The sequence below is a fragment of the Schistocerca cancellata genome, chromosome 1 (assembly GCF_023864275.1).
Source record: "Schistocerca cancellata isolate TAMUIC-IGC-003103 chromosome 1, iqSchCanc2.1, whole genome shotgun sequence".
Lineage (NCBI taxonomy): Eukaryota > Metazoa > Arthropoda > Insecta > Orthoptera > Acrididae > Schistocerca > Schistocerca cancellata.
Genome location: NC_064626.1, coordinates 710,041,817 through 710,059,564, shown reverse-complemented (window position 1 = coordinate 710,059,564; position 17,748 = coordinate 710,041,817). Strand labels below are relative to the sequence as shown.

Here is a 17,748-nt window from a genome sequence, read left to right as displayed (position 1 = left end):
ATGAAAACCAACATGCATATCAACCAGGTATATCACGCTAAACAGCCCTTCACCAAGTTGTTGGAAATGTAGAAAAAGTATTTACTATTAAAAACAGTCTTGATTACAATTTATTTAGTATGGTGACCGGTTTCGACTACTACTGTGGTCATCTTCAGACCAATGAGTAAGAACCTCATTGTGCTAGAGAATTGAGTAGTGATTCTCTAGCAGAAGGAGGTTCTTACTCACTGGTCTGAAGATGACCACAGTAGTGGTCGAAACCGGTCACCGTACTAAATAAATTGTGATCAAGACTATTTTTAATAGTAAATATTTGTAATATATTGTTCACTGTCACTACCATAATGTATTCAAAAGTAATGCAGAAAAAGCTCTACGCTTTCAGAAAATTGCTCTCTACATTTTCCTGCATATTAAGTGGGCTTTTAGTAATATGACCTTCGAATCCTTGATTTGCTCTATCCATGGGTTCGAGCATGGCACCGAGACCATCATATGTAGGTGGATTATGACCATGTTGAACAGAAGAAAAGTAAAACAAACAATTGTGGATATGAAAATGGTTATCAGCATCACCATAGGTGTCTGCAGTTCGATGTTTTGTCGCCAATATTGTGGAATGTAGTGCAGAATGAACCATTAAAGAGTTAAGTTCTAGAGGTTACTTTTGCCAAAGATATAAAGACAATTTAAACATAGTAATACTAGGCAAATTTGCAAGTACCATTAGAATAGCACTACAATGCACTCTGAACACTGTGCAAAACTGGTGTAAGAAACATCTAAGGGTCATTCCCAGCAGTGCTTCAAATACAGAGATATGTAAACAGGCAGAATAGGGCACTGTGGTTTGCAATGCCTATATAAGACAACAAGTGTCTGGCGCAGTTGTTAGATCGCTTACTGCTGCTACAATGGCATGTTATCAAGATTTAAGTGAGTCTGAACCTGGTGTTATAGTCAACGCACAAGTGATGGGACACGGCATCTCCAAGGTAGCAATGATGTGTGGATTTTCCTGTATAACCATTTCATGACTGTACCGTGAGTATCAGGAAACTGGTATAACATCAAATGTTTTGACATCTCTGCGGCCGAAAAACGATCCTGGAAGAATGGGAGCAATGACAACTAAAGAGAATTGTTCATTGTGCAACCCTTCTGCAAATTGCTGCATATTTCAATGCCGTGACTTCAACAACTGTCAGCATGTGAATCATTCAACTAAACATGATTGATATGCGCTTTCGGAGCCGAAGGCCAACTCTTGTACCCTTGGTTACTGCACGACACAAAACTTTACGCCTCACCTGGGCCCTTCAACACCAACATTGGACTTTTGATGACTGAAAACATGTTGTCCGGCCGGACGAGTCTTGTTTCAAATTATATTGAGCAGATGGATGTGTACGGATATGGAGACAACCTCATGAATCCATCGACCCCACATGTCAGCAGGGGACTGTTCAAGCTGGTGGGGGCTCTGTAATGGTGTGGGGCATGTACAGTTGGAGTGATGTGGGACCCCTGATAAGTCTAGATATGACTCTGACAGGTGACACGTACGTAAGAATCCTGGCTGATCACCTGCATCCATTCATGTCCATTGTGTATTCTGATGGACTTGGGCAATTCCAGCAAGACAATACAACACCCCACATGTCCAGAATTGCTACAGAGTGGCTTCGGGAACACTCTTCCAAGTTTAAACACATCCGCTGGTCACCAAACTCGACAGACATGGACATTATTGAGCATATCTGGGGTGCCTTGCAGCTTGCTGTTCAGAAGAGATCTCCACCCCCTCATACTCTTATGGATTTATGGACAGCCCTGCAGAATTCACGGTGTCAATTCCCTCCAGCACTACTTCAGACATTAGTCGAGTCCATGCCACGTTGTGTTGTGGCACTTCTGAGTGCTCAGGGGGCCTACATGGTATTAGGCAGGTGTGCCAGTTTCTTTGGCTCTTCATTGTATCTGCTTATGCACCTTTTGTGTTGCATGCTCTAATATACTATGGCGCCAGACCTCTCTAAACACTATTTCCCCTTAATTATTCATATCTCCAGTGTTCACATCAGAGCATCCCATAGATAGGACACCTTTGTTGTTGTGCACTTGGTTGAGACCGTCTTTGTGACACAGTTTGTTACCTTGTGTGAAACCATGCATCATTTGTGGACTCGTGAAAAGTCTATGATCAGCGCACATAGTTAATTTCAACTGGGCGTGAGTAGTTCCGTAACGCAGGCAGTAAAGAGAACTTCTAACCGTCTCAATATTAGTGAAGGTATAGTGAAGCAAATTTCAAGAGATTATAGAGAAACTTCTTGTCTTGTTATCACAAAAAAAGGAGAGAAAAGAGAGAAAAAAAGGGAGAGAGTTTGTGTTGGATGAGTTTACACAGGGAGCCATAAGGAGAATATTCCACATTTTCTATATGAAGAAGGTGTTTCTAACACTAGCAGCCATGTTGGAAAAGTTGAAGACTGAACTGGAAGACTCTCCTGATATGACTGAAATAAGCTTTTGTGTGTTATTCAGAAGTTGGGCTTCAGATACAAAACATTCAACAATGACCGTGTGCTGATGCTAAACAGCAGGAAAAAGAAATGAGTTCTTGCAGGAAATAGGATTACTGTGAAACACTGGATGGAATATTTATTACACTGATGAGAGTTGATGTGGTGCACATCAATCCAGAAAGTTTGGATGGCAGGAACAAAAAATGCCTTATGTAATAGAAAATGTATTTGATTATCACAGAGGAAGCATTCAAGGTTGGAATGTCTGGAAAGGAGGAGTTTAAATGTCATCTGGTTCTGGAAAAAGGATTGTAATATGTCCCACTGGAAACAAAAAAAAGATGGGTCCATACGATGTGCTGGTTTATGTTTTATTGGGTGAAGAGGAGGTGCAGATTATCATTCTGAGGTGAATACCAGACACTACGAAATATTACCAAGCAGATCTGAGATTATTTTAGATCAGGGGCGGGCAGGAATCCTGCACATGTGCGGTGCACTTGCACGCGTGCAGTTAACAGGTGTTCCGCGTGCACACAGGGGCAAGCTGGCCACCCGCTTATCTCCCATCCCCACCATACCTTCTGTCCACTCCTTCCTCTGTAATGCGTTTTGTTTCCTAGCTTGCTTTATTGAGTGAATGAATAAGGTTAGTAGGAGTGCTTGAAAGAAATCATGGTTTGAAAGAGTACCTATTACCTACGATACGTTTTATTTAATTACCACAGGTGGAGTTTACAATACGTTTAATATCTGGAACAAAATTTCTACATACAGACAAACACAAACAGTTACGTAAATTTTCATCACAGATGTTTGCTCTTAACCGAGACTTATTAATCCAGCAAATGGTTTTCCAGCTCTCGCTATATTAAGCGCAGTCTTATAACTTGCACATACCGCTGGGCTATTATTGTTGTCGCCCTGAAAACTTGAAAACAGTGCTCCATAAAATGTGAAATCAGTTATATGAGAGAAAGTCGCAGATCTCTCGTGACAGCAGCAACTACGACAAATTCAAATGGCTCTGAGCATTATGGGACTTAACTGCTGTGGTCATCAGTGCCCTAGTACTTAGAACTACTTAAACCTAACAAACCTAAGGACATCACACACATCCATGCCCGAGGCAGGATTCGAACCTGCGACCATAGCGGTCGCGCGGTTCCAGACTGTAGTGCCTAGAACCGCTCGGCCACACCAGCCGGCCAACTACGACAGATTCATCTGGTATCGTCAGATCGCTCTTCTTAAGCTCAGTCAATTCCCCATCCGCTCAGAATCCGACAATAAATTGTACTCGGCCTTGTGAAATTTATTATAATGGCCTTCAATACTAAACTTCCGTTGACCAGTGAGAATACTGCCATATATTAAACATTTCGAATTTTCACGTTTTTGCACAAAGAAAAAATGATTCTCCCATTACTTTCTAAAAGATAGCAAATCTCCACTTCTCCGTTTCTTGAAATACAACGTTCACTACATAGTGCTCGCTTCGCATCAACGTCCGCAGCTTAGCCTGGCACTACACTGCCGCAACCTGACGGCTGTCGCCACTGCCCCGTTCGACGCCTGCACGCGAGCAGCACACGTGCAGCGCTGTGCGCTCGTGAGCCGCGTGCAACGTTTGCCCGCCCCTGTTTTAGATCAAGCTCCATGTCATATGATGGTAAACCCAGTATCACAAAACTAATTCATCTACAAAATGGAGAAAGGATTCCATTATTGAATGGATGGAAAGCAATAGTGTAAAACTTCCATCTAATGCCACATTTACTACAGCTGGCCTACTGAAACAAGTGCAACAGCACTTTAGGTCACAAGAGTGCCTTTTGAAAAGTGTGTTGCATTCAGTGGACAAGGAAATTAAACTTCTACAGTTGCCAGTGGAATACTGTGCATTCAACACTATTGAACTTAATTGGGTATTTGTCAAGAACAAGATCGCAAAGGAGAATAATTTGAAGTTAAATTGTACTTTAATAGAATTGTACTGCTCCACTGTGGAAAGTGTTCCCCAGAGCTTCTGGAGGAATTCAGTGAATCATATACACAAACCTGAAAACAGTCATGCACAAGGAATCCACAGTCTTGACATAGCAACAGAACCATTGCTGATCCTCGTACAGAACTGCAATAGCAGCTGTGAGATCTCGGTCAGTAGCAAAAGTGATGAAGGTGGGTTATATTTCATTCAGGATTCTTTACTGCAAAATTTATTTGAGATAGCTGGATTTCCATTCATGCTACAATGTACAATACATTTAACTGTTCATTTATTCAGAGCTGATTATACAGAGAGCATTCATTTGCAGTTTATCATATTATTGCCCTCTACTTGCAACAACTGAATGTGGCAATGCTGTACTGAAAAGCAACAACGAAGCTGCCATTCTTCGCTAGTTAATTAGATGCTTATCACGCATTACGATAGTGGTGGCGCACTGATATGATAACTACAGTGCACCACAGCCTCACATTTATTGCAGCTACTAACACAATTACTTTACAAACTCTTAAATGAAAAACACGAGGAGTATTCAAGAGTGACGACATACAGTGTAACCAACAAATGTTCAAGCTTTATATCCGTGCTTTCCACTGCACCAACTACAATGGTAAGCTCAATCACAGAATCTTGCTTTTGATATTATACAGCAATGAAATTACTAATCAGAAAACGATGAAAATTAACCTGCAAAAAGAGAAAAAGGTTGTATCTTTCAACTGTGCACACGAAATTTTCTCCTAACTGAAGTCTGACTTCTATGACTCCTCGAAGTTGGCACTTGCCAAAAAATGACTCAATAAAGCATGCTTTTTCTTAAACATTACCACATATAGTGCCTCCATTTCAACTGCAATGTAACATTCTTACACTAAATAAAAGCAGACATTTCCACAATACTGGCAAGGTACAACACACCGATGTTCATCATGTGATATAACCAGAATATAAGCTCATCACCACCTTCTACACTCTCTCTGGCCATCATCTCCTTCCAGCCTTCCTCTGTCCATCCCCACAGCCTCCCCTCTCTCTGTCCATCCCCTCCTGCCCCAACTCACTAGCCATCCTCTCCTGCCACCTTTCTCTGTCCATCTCCTCCACTATTCATCTCAACATTCTTGCAGCTGTACCCATTCACATGTGTAGCCCCTGCAAAGCCCTCTTTCACTGTTCTAAATCTCGTTTTACTCCTGACCTGTAGGCTGGCCTGCACAGCAGGTCGATTGGCTGGCCAATACTACTCTTACACAACACATCTTTTGTACAGGGCAACAGTGGCTGAAAAAAATAAAAATAAATAAATAATTGCCTGTATCTCTGCTCCTATTGGAGTTAGGAGGTTATAAAACCCACAGTGCTGGTACTTGTGAAGATTGCAGTTTGTGTGCCAAATTTTGTTGAAATCAATCCTGGGATATTGGAGGAGGTCCCAGACATGCACACATATGCAAATACATACTAACAGTCTACTTTTTATACATACATCTAACAAAGTTTTGCATCACCTCCGTTCCCAGAGTTCTGGAATCTGTACATAAAATTGGAATAGAGATCAACATAATCATTTCCGCCCTTTTTATTGCTCATGAAAACCACACACTGCATGTTGTACCACCAAACAGTGAGACCTTCAGAGGTGGTGGTCCAGAATGCTGTACACACCAGTACCTCTAATACCCAGCATCAGGTCCACTTGCATTGATGCATGCCTGTATTCGTTGTGGCATACTATCCACAAGTTCATGAAGGCACTGTTGGTCCAGATTGTCCCACTCCTCAATGGCGATTCAGTGTGGATCCCTCCGAGTGCTTGGTGGGTCACGTTGTCCATAAAGTACTTTTCAATCTATACGAGGTATGTTCGATAGAGTTCATGTCCGGAGAACATGCTGGCCACTCTAGTCGAGCGATGGTGTTATCCTGAAGGAAGTCATTCACAAGATGTACACAATGGGGGTGCAAATTGTTGTCCATGAAGAAGACTGCCTCACCAATATGCTGCCGATATGTTTGCACTATTGGTTGGAGGATGGCATTCACATATCATACAGCCGTTACAGTGCTTTCCATTACCACCAGTGGCAAACGTCAGACCCACATGATGCCACCCCAAAACAGCAGGGAGCCTCCACTTTGCTGCACTCGCTGGACAGTATGTCTAAGGCGTTCAGGCTGAATGGGTTGCCACCAAACATGTCTCCAATGATTGTCTGGTTGAAGGCATATACAACACTCATCAGTGAAGAGAACATGATGCCAATACTGAGCAGCTCATTCGGCAATTTATTAGGCCCATCTGTACCGCGCTGCATGGTATTGTGGTTGCAAAGATGGACCTCGTCATGGACATCGGGAGCGAAGTTGCACATCATGCAGCCTACTACACACAGTTTGAGTCGTAACACAGCATCCTATGGCTGTAAGAAAAGCATTATTCAACATGATGGCACTGCTGTCAGGGTTCCTCTGAGCCATAATCCTTAGGTAGTGGTAATCCAGTGCAGCAGTAGCCCGTGGGCGGCCTGAGCAAGGCATGTCATCGATAGATCCTGTCTTTCTGTATCTCCTCCATGTCCAAACAACATCACTTTGGTTCACTCCAAGTTGATTGGACACGTCCCTTGTTGAGAGCCCTTCCTGGCACAAAGTAACAATGTGGACACGATCGAACCACGGTATTCACCATTAAGGCATGGTTGAACTACAGATAACATGAGCCGTGTACCTTCTTCCTGGTGGAATGACTGGAACTGATCGGCTGTCGGACCCGCTCCATCTAATAGGCGCTTCTCATGCATCATTGTTTACATTTTTGGACGAGTTTAGTGACATCTCTGAACAATTAAAGGGATTATGTCTGTGATACAATATTTATAGTCAAGAGCTCCACAACTGCTCCACCTGTGCTCCTGCCTAGCACTCCGAGCACTGCAGTGAGTGGGGCTGAAGGGTGAGGAGGAAGAGGACAATGAAGGCCGCAGTTGGACAGTCATCTTGGCAGACACCAAGTAGTGTTCCAACAGTACTATTTGCTTTAAATTAGATTTATGTTCTGCATTAGAAGTACTATAACACTACAGACTTGTCCAAAAAAGAAAAAGTGGAAAAGCCACTCCAATATGTGGTAGTTTTCCTTAATGTTATTAGAAAATTATTTATTTAATTAATTATGTGTGTTGAGAAAAAGGGATAATGTATAAACAAAGAATATATATGATGTCCTAGCCTAGAGTATAATCTTTGTCCTCCTTGGTATAAAGATAAAAGAGATAGTATTCTCTTCCTTTTCCTTTGTGACCATCAATTGATAAACAGCTCTGTATTCAGGTTCGTGTTAAAAGAATTAATATTTCATTCATTTGATTTTAGAAGATATATTAATATTGTTAAATGATAGTACATGTTATCATTTGTAAGATTAGCACTATGTTTTTGTCAACTGTGTTCTGAATGCTGCATCTGTCTTTTATTCTGTAACTTGTAACTTCTTGTTTTGCATTTACAAGCACAGCACACACACTTTTAACTTCATTGCGCAATCCAGCATTTGCCATGTGGCCAACTGCCGAATGCTCCACAGCATCAGCATCAGAATGAAAGACAGCTACAATGTTCAAAATGAAGCTGACACAGAGCATTGAAGAAGATACTAACATATTATGCCAAATGAAGAAGGGTGAAAACCTGAACTGCATCTTAAATAAAAGGTATATATAAAGTAGCTGGGTAGTGTATTCATCCAATTAACCAGATTTCTTTATCTTGTAAGTCACAAACTTTTTCCCCTGGTATATACTAATACACTGTAAATGACTTTATCATCAGAAGCTTACCCTCACAGTAATCTTTACTCACCATTGTATGGGAAAATAATAGAGTGTTTCTTCACCAATTGTTGCCAAACAAGTGACACATCCAATAACTCACAATGTTCTTCCAGGAAAGGGTACAAATGTGGCAATGAATTTTTAATCATAGCCATATCTCCCACATACGAGAATGCTGGAATGAAAATTATGTAAATGAAAACATCTAAAATTCAATATTAACAATAAATGTATTACTTCATACATATGCACATATATCCGTACCTCAATGTCATACCCAGCCACCCACCTTCCTGTAAGTGGGACACACACACACACACACACACACACACACACACACACACACACACACACAGAGAGAGAGAGAGAGAGAGAGAGAGAGAGAGAGAGAGAGAGTTGAGTGTATTTGTTGTAATCTATTTGCAACAAGTCATTTCTTTTACACACAGGAATGGCATAACACCCCTCCAAGATATCTCCCACATTTCAGTGAGCAGAGGGAAGACTCCCAGAATATTTTCGATATCCTACTAAATATGCTAGTTAGCTTTTACTTGACTCTTATTCAAACTTATCTCCCACACAATTTTTGCTGCAATTCACTGACATGTCATTATGGAGCCAACTGTTACAAGATGTGTGAAATCAGAATTTCCATTGAAACTAAAGTCTTATTTTGCAGAATTTATTTAATTTCTTATATACTTCTTGCTTTGACTTAGCTACTGATCTCCAGATATGTTAAAGAGATTATTATCAAGGATGAGTGCTGTTTTGGTGCACCTCATGTTCCTGATTTAAGAGTTTGGTTGAAGCCAATTGTCCTGAATTTCATAAACGAGTATGCTTAAGTTATAACTGTTGGGCTGAAAAGTGGAATGTTGTGTATTTCAGAGAACAGGTACTTTACCTTAAATATCCAAATCAAAAGGAGTCTCTCCATAAAATTTAACCTCCAGGTGAGATACTTAATGATGGAATCTGTTGAAGCAAATTAGTCAACAAGAAACTTGGCTTCTGTATGATAATTCTTTCCCCTTGGAACGAACTCTGACTGCACTATGCGCATAATATTGGGGGGGGGGGGGGGGGGGGGGGGGACAATGAGCATGACTTTAATATCTGATTTTGACTCATGTGCTTTTTAGAGTGAGGAGATTCATTGGTTTCCCATTGGAAACAGAATTTCCACGCCAGTGTCACACCCATAGACTGAAGTTTCATCTCAGGTAACAATTTTGGACACAAAGTCCAGATCTGAGTGAAGACAATCCTTCAACTTCGTGCAAACCAACACACAATTTTCTTCATCACTCAGAAGTTTGGGCACAACAGATCTTGCACTCACTCACATCATCTATAAATTATTGATTAAACTGCTTTGCACAGATTGCTTTAAAATGCCCCTGAATGCCAGTTGGAAACACAACTAGTGCAATTCTATAACTATAATATTTGTGTATGTGTGTGTGTGTGTGTGTGTGTGTGTGTGTGTGTGTGTGTGTGTGGAGTATACAGAGAAACCTCAAGGAGGGGGGGAAGGGGGGCGCTAAAGATATTTTGAGCTACCTTTACTTTTACCAATTTAAAAAATAATCAAGTCACATGCAAAGTTTAAGAAAGTTTTATTTAAACTGATTATACACATATACAAGACCATGTCATCTTATGATATAAAAAAGTTACAATTGTGGTTCTCTTCCTTAAATGACGAATTCTATGGGCCTATTCTTCCTGGTAAATTGGTTAATTAAATCGTCAATAAGACAATCAAACTCAGGGTGAGTGTTCAACAGAGCTAAGCTGTTAAGTCGATCCTCCTCCATTGTTGACCTCAGTCATATCTTTATACGCCACAATGTTGAAAACCTTCTTTCTATTGTAGCAGTAGAGGCAGGTAGACAAGTAAATATTTTGTACAGCGTGTGCAAAGTAGGATAGGACAAACAGACAGCGCTTGCATAACAGAATCATGATCATTAAGGGCATTTGTGCTCGTTTGCTTGTACTGAAGAATCTCTCCCATTAGTCTCTTTTTAATCATGAAGAGTGATTCTTCTTCAAAGAACGGTAGTTCAGTTAAGCACCGATTCAGTTTATGTGCTGGGTCATTACCATCATTTTTCAGTAGTTGTGAGGGTAGAAGTATGTTGAATTTTAAATGATAAATATTTTCTTTAGCAAAACACACTCTCATTCTGTCGTAACATGAGCCAGTGCTGGAATAAAAACAGTTCTTTTCCAGGTTTTCCCTGTGTCCTTGTCTGCCTTTATGACAAGGAACACTCATCTACACATCTAACTCTCCCATAACTGCCTTTGTCTCTTCAACAATACAAGCATAGTGGCTATCAGCATAAGCTCTCATGCCATCTTACACCTTGAGCATCAAATCTAATTTTGCTTTTGCCACTGCTAGGGTCTAGGGTCTTGTAAGATTTTGCTGACTGGATATGTTATGCTGGTAATGTCACTCACAAGGAGATGGCATGACTGTTGGGTCGGGGATTTGTCCGAAATTTTGTGTAGTGAAAGAGGACCCCTAACACCTCACGTGGTTAAAATATTAGGATGCACTACTCGGAAAATCCCGAGAAAAATCGATCCAAAGTTTCTTAGGTGCCTTATGAGTATAAAATGTTAGTTCACTGCCGAGCCACCATCTTGCCTAGATGGCTGCCGGCATGGTAGCTCAGTGTGTTCAGTCGGAGGGCTGCGTGCTCTCTGTAATAAAAAAAACTGGGTCAAGGAATCAACGATCAACTTGAATGGATGTCTTGTGACGTCCACCCAGACCAAACACAACGAACTATATCGAGGGGGAGGGGGGGGGGGGGGGGAGATAGAAGAAGAAGAAGAAGAAGAAGAAGAAGAAGAAGATGGTTAGGGCTCGGACTCTTACGCCAGAGGTCTCGGGTTCGATTCCTCCTCTGGCATTTTCTTTTGTTATTCCACCAATTATTCAAAAAGTTTCTCAAACCTACATTACTTTTAAAACATTATTTTAGCTCAAGAACGTAAAGTTTTGCATTCACTGAAAAATATTTGTGCTCGTTGTTCTATTTCGTTGTATAGGGTTTCAAGGTTTACAGGGGCTTTGTAAGGGTCCCCTTGGGATTATAATGGTCATTTGCACATAGGACTGTGCGTGAGCCATGAGAAGTAAACGGCAGTTTGTTTTTCGATTTCGTCGTGAACAGACTTGCCTGTTTCAAATTTCAGCGTGTTATTCCAATCCAAGGTTAAACATGTCGACTGAAGGAGTTGCTGGCTCATCTGGAATAGGAGAAGAAATTCCTGAAGAATCCTTTCATAGTGATCTATCAAAATTATGATTGAAGGACACAATGGTGTATTATGAAAAGCTGTTGATGGAAAATAATTTCATTGCATTGACATCTTTGGAAGAAATCTCTCGCGATGCTATGTTATTGGCCAGAGAACTATATAATAATACACTGGAACTTTTGGATGAAAAAACATTCGTAACTGAAGAGGAATTAATTCACGCTCATGAGGATTGCGAAGAATGTGAGGAGAACAATGAACAGTTCAAAGTGCCACAAAGTGATTCGTCTCCAGATCAATATAAACCGTCACCAAAAAGATTTAAAAGTGACATGATTCCCATTGCCTACAAAGTCAAAGTCGTGAATATTGCTAAAGTGCACCCCACATGGTCCTTGGTGACATTGCAAAAAAAAAAAGGATGCCGCCAATTGAAGAGAAAAGAATATCTTTCACAGTGGGAGAAAGATATTAAAAGTGGTGGTACACGAAAGGATAAATTTGAGGCAATAGATTCGTGGACCTACGACCGTTTTGTGGAAGCAAGACAGCAATATCAGCTAGTCACAACAAAAAATTTACAGCAATGGGCATTGGCTGCGGCTGCGCAATTCATCGATTTCAAATTCAAGGTGCCTGATCGATGGGTCACAGCATTTAAACAGAAACACAAAATTTCACAACGCAAGATCACGAAACTGGTTTCGAAAAAGTGGCGTCAATGGAGGACATCCAGGCATCTGCGGAGACCTTTCGTCGGAAGACATGCCATTTAATCCCTCAATACTATGAGGATTATGTGATAAATACTGACCAAACAGGTAAATACACATTTTCTGCGTACAAAATGTTTTTACCGAAGTAAAATATATCAATTCAAATTTAATTATAGATAAAGATATTTACACACACATTCAAATATTGTTTAATATTAAAAATACTATTGTTTCAGGACGCCAATATCAATCTGTTTTCAACAGGACTCTCACTGAAAAAGGGCGTAAAATAGTTTTCGTGAAAAAGTCGGATTTGAATAAAGTGACACATTCATACACCGCACAATATTCAATAACATTATCCGGAAAACCACTCCCACATGTCTTCATATGCTTACAAGAAGTGACAGGTCATTTCCAACCTCATATTCACAAATTAATAGATGGTTATGCCAATACTTATACGAATGTTATCGTAACATCATCGAAGTCCGGAAAATTAATAACAGTTTTATACATGGATTTTCTCCAGAAATGTTTAAAATCTTACGTAGGGAGAATAAATATTTACTTCTCATTGACTCTTGGGGAGGTCAAACGAATCCGCAGATATATGATACAATTTTTCAAGATGACGAAAATATGCCAACTTGGTCTGTAAAAGTTATACCTCCAAAAATTCACTTCTTTGGTGCAACCTTGTGATGTTTACTTTTACAGGCAAGTTAAAAATTTCATAAAGTGCTTGCAAAATTGCAGTGCATTGTTACAGGAGAATCGTGAAATTAATTCCCGGGAAGATTGTATAAAAATTCATTCTATAATTCACCATCAATTATCGTCACCAATATTCTGAGACATGATTCAATATGCCTGGTTTGCCTCAAAATTATCAGAAACTCAAAACATTTTTGTAAAAGGTAATGGGGCTTGTTTTATACAGATTTATTGCAAACGCCCTTTGATTGTAAAAAAATCTGCTTTTATATGTAGCGCAAGATGTCGCAAAAATTATTGCTTTGTTTGTTTTTACAATAATTACCACTGCGGTTCTTGTTTATAATTATTATATGTATAAAAATTGAATGTTTCCCAATTGACTTTGTTGTTCTGATTAAAAACCCAATGTTTCTCCTCGTATACTTTACAATGAAAAATGGAAAACCCAACGCCATGAATTGTGTTGTTGGACAAAAAGAAAATAATTTGTATTCAATAATGTAACTAATTTGTTAAAGATAATATAGGTTTGGGAAACTTCCTGAATAATTGGTGGAATAACAAAATAAAATGAAACAGAAGAAATAAAAAAAGTGCCGGAGGAGGAATCTAACCATCTAGGCCAGACGGTGGATCGATTTTTCCCAGGATTTTCTGTGTAGTGTGTCCTAATATTTTAACCATGTTAGGTGTTAGGAGTCCTCTTTCACCACACAAAATTTCGGACAAATCACCAAACCCACAGTCGTGCTGTCTCCTTTTCAGTGAGAACAGAGTGATGAAAAACTCACAATTAGAGAGAGCTCAGGGGAGAATATTGGCTTTGTCAGTCATTTTTCTATCTGTCCAACACTGTATTTCCTTAAGAACTTTGGAAACTGTTCCGAGCACATAGCTACCTATGTGCCAGACTGAAACGTATAAAATAGGATGATATGGACGCACGTGCCACATAGGAAAGTTCAACTACTTGATAACTCGATTCAGTCGAATTGACTGATGAAGGAAACGAACGAATAGTGTGCATGCTGACTGGCGTGGGTGGCCCTGCAAGGGGGGAGGGAGGGGGGGGTCTCATGTGCCCCCCCAATATGTATCTGCCACTGGTGTGTGTGTGTGTGTGTGTGTGTGTGTGCGTCATGTGAAAATACAGTGTTCACAATTTAGTCAATCACATTCTCCAACAACAAAATGTCATTCTTTCCCAAGTAACACTGATACTTAAAGTCAGTAAATATTTGTTACTAGTTACGTCAATGTAAATTCACACTAGAATTAGACTTCAAGTACTATAATTTAATCATGCAGATCACATAAACAAATATCTTCTTCTGTATTGTACTTATTGGTCCTGTTGTCTACAAAAGCAACTTTCGCATAAGGCACTACTCAAGCCAAGTAATAATTACACTTTTGAAAGTGATTTCTAGACATACTTATTTAAAGTTACAATAATACACTTTAGACAAAGTATTTATTATGTAAAATACTTCATAAATTTAAATAATGGAATAAAAGCAGTGATGGTGCAAATATGACTTTAGAGATTTTCCGAAGATTACATCAGTAATATTACATCAGTAAGATTACATCAGTAAGATTACATCAGTAAGATTACATCAGTAAGATTACATCAGTAAGATTACATCAGTAATAGCTTTTTATGTCTTCAGGAAGTTTGTTACGAAGTTTAACTCCCATGTGGCATGTAGTTTTTTGGCACAGAGATGTGTTGATTTGGCTTGTATATAAATTTTTGTTTCGTCTGGTAAAGTGATCATGTATATTACAGTTATTTTGCAGTCTGCAGTCCTTACTTATTACATTTATTTCAAAGAATATAAGGGTTTCCACAATATATACACATGGTAATGCGCAAATACCAGATATCTTAAATATGTATGCAAGAGTCCTGGTTTGCATAAAAAAAAGTGTCTAATGGCTCATTTTTGTAGTTTGAAAGTGCTACTAGCTGTCAAAATAGTTCACAGGTGAACTGCCGGATGTTGGCATCCAATGGGCAAAATATTTCAGCAAACGACCAGTTTGCCATCATCGGGTGTGCTCATGAACTAACTGATTGGGGGGAGGGGGGGGGGGGCGGGGGGGCTGGTGCTGTGCTTTTCTCTCCTCCTCCTCTCCCTCTGGAAAGCTACTCCATCGGCCATCCATGCCCAGCATCCATGGCCCCACTGCTCCCACCAACCCAGTGCTCTGTCCTCGGTTCGCACCTACGTACGCATCCTGGCAACACCTTTGATGATCCTCCGCCTGCCCCTGTAGTCAGTTCATTGTCTAGTATCTCAATGCTCTTCTTGACCACTCTAATAGTGGGTTCCCATGCCTTGCTAAGTACATACCCACTATCACGATTTATTAGCAGTTCCCTTAATTGACTCTAATAGATTCCTTAATGACACAGTCCCAGAGTTTGGATATCTGTGTCAGAGCCTTGGTGTGGTTATAGCCCGTTCTGTGCATTCCCGTCAGGTAGTGTTCTGTGACCTCCAACTTACCAGGCTGCTGCAATCTGGTATGGTGTTGGTGTTCTCTGCAATTATCTTCAACACTAAGCAATGTTTGACCTATGTAAGTTTTACCTCATTGGCAGGGTATCTGACAGACCCCGGGTTTCCATAGCCCAAAGTCATCATTATCAAGTAGGGCCCTTGTTTTGGCTGATGGGCGAAGACTGCCTTCACTTGGTGTTTCCGAAGAATTCGTCCAGTATTGCTGGATAACACGCCACAAAAAGGAATGAATGCAATGGCCGCATCCTCCTTAGAGTCCTCTTCTGGTTCTGCCACTTGCTAAACCTATCACGCTCTCATGCAAACAAAAGCTATAAAACCGAACACCTATAGCAGGTAGAGGGCAGCCATACGGAAACTAAGACAAGATCCTGATAATGTGGTCTTGCCAACTGACAAGGGTAACACAACTGTGGTCCTATCTCATCAAAATTACATCAAGAAAATGTGGGGCCTGCTAGAAGTTGGTGCATATCAGACGGTTGACACTGAAACTACTGAGAGGGTGGAGGAGAAGACCACACTACTTCTCAAAGAATCCAGCTTGCCAAATGAGGTTACGAGGGAGAATGAGTTCCACCAAGACTTTATGGTCTGCCAATGGTTCACAAGGGTGGGGTTCCTTTACACGCCAATGTCAGTAAAATTTGTGCTCTGACATACTCATTTGCTAAGTATCAAAAGAATTTGCTTAGTCATTATGTGGGGAAGTGCTCATATCACATTCACAACTCTATGGATGTTGTTGGATCCCTTAACAACTTCAAGCTTAAAGATACCAACATACTTGTGAGTTTCAATGTTGTTTCTCTTTTTACCAGAGTGCATTTACAAGAATCCTTAGAACTTATGGGCCAGAAATTTGATGCAGAGACGACCCACATTTTTTAGCACGTCTTGACATCGACGTACTTTCTTCTCTCCTATACCTACTATGAGCAGACGGAAAGAGTAGTCATGGGGAGTCCACTTCCACCAACTGTTGCCAATATGTGCATGGAATATTTCAAGGAGGAATCCCTAGAATCAGCACAATGGAAACCTACATGTTTCTTCCAGTATGCAGATGACACTCATTATACAACCACAAGGAACAGAGAAGCTTCCATAAAACCTCAATTCCATACACCAGAACATCAAAGTCACCCTGAAACTTGAGGTGGATGGAGTACTCCCTTTCTGGATGTGTTGGTTAGAAGAAAAACAGACAGCACTTTGAGCCCCAGTGTTTATTGGAAGAAGATGCACACCGACCTATACTCACATGCTGACAGCTGCCGCCACTCAATTTAGAGGCATGGCACACTCAAAACATTGGTACATAGAATGAGCCCTATCTCTGACAATGACATAAAACCTGAACATCTGAGGGTGGTTTTCTGGAAGAATGGCTACATGAAGTGGCATATTTGGAGAGCCTATGTCCCATACCCTCTGTACAACTGGCAGAACCAGAAGTTAATTCTCAGGAGGACATGGTCATTGCATTTATTCCTTTTTGTGGCACATTATCCAGCACGACAGGACGAATTGTTTGGAAACGCCTAGTGAATGCAGTTTTCTGCCCATCAGCCAAAACAAAGGCCCTACTTGGTAGTGTGGAAGATGACTTTGGACTGCAGAAATCCAAGGTATTTAGACACCCTGCCAATGTGGTAAGATTCACCTAGGTCAAAAAGTGCATACTGTCGAAGATAATTGCAGAGAACACCAACGCCATACCAGAATGCAGCAGCATGACAAGTTGGCGGTCACACAACACTACCAGACAGAACTGCACGGAATGGACTACAACCACATCAAGGTTCTGACACAGATGTCCAAATTCTGGTACTGTGTCATTAAGGAATCTACTGAGATTCGAGTAAGGGGACTGCTAATAAAATTGTAAATTTGAGGTAAGTTCCTGTGGGACCAAACTGCTGAGGTCATCCGTCCCTAGCCTTACACACTACTTAATCTAACTTAAACTAACTTACGCTAAGGACAACACACACACCCATGCCCAAGGGTGGACTCGAACCTCTGACAGATGGAGCTGCGCGAACCAGAGCAACGCAAACCGTGCAAGGCGCCCCAGGCCATGCAGCTACCCCGCGCAGCGAACTACTGCGCAGCGAA

General features: G+C 40.7%; 1 protein-coding gene across 6 annotated transcripts in view; it reads right to left on the bottom strand.

Moving 5' to 3' along the window:
* LOC126184783 (exonuclease mut-7 homolog) overlaps positions 1–17,748 on the bottom strand; it is a 243,914-nt gene that overhangs the window by 105,535 nt on the left and 120,631 nt on the right. For all 6 annotated transcript variants that reach the window (XR_007536880.1, XM_049927351.1, XM_049927370.1 and 3 more), the window contains exon 11: positions 8,401–8,547. Coding sequence is in view for 5 of the 6 variants with exons in the window: in XM_049927351.1 (XP_049783308.1) it covers positions 8,401–8,547 (147 nt within the window). In the remaining variant the exon portion in view is untranslated. The remainder of the gene's footprint in view (positions 1–8,400; positions 8,548–17,748) is intronic.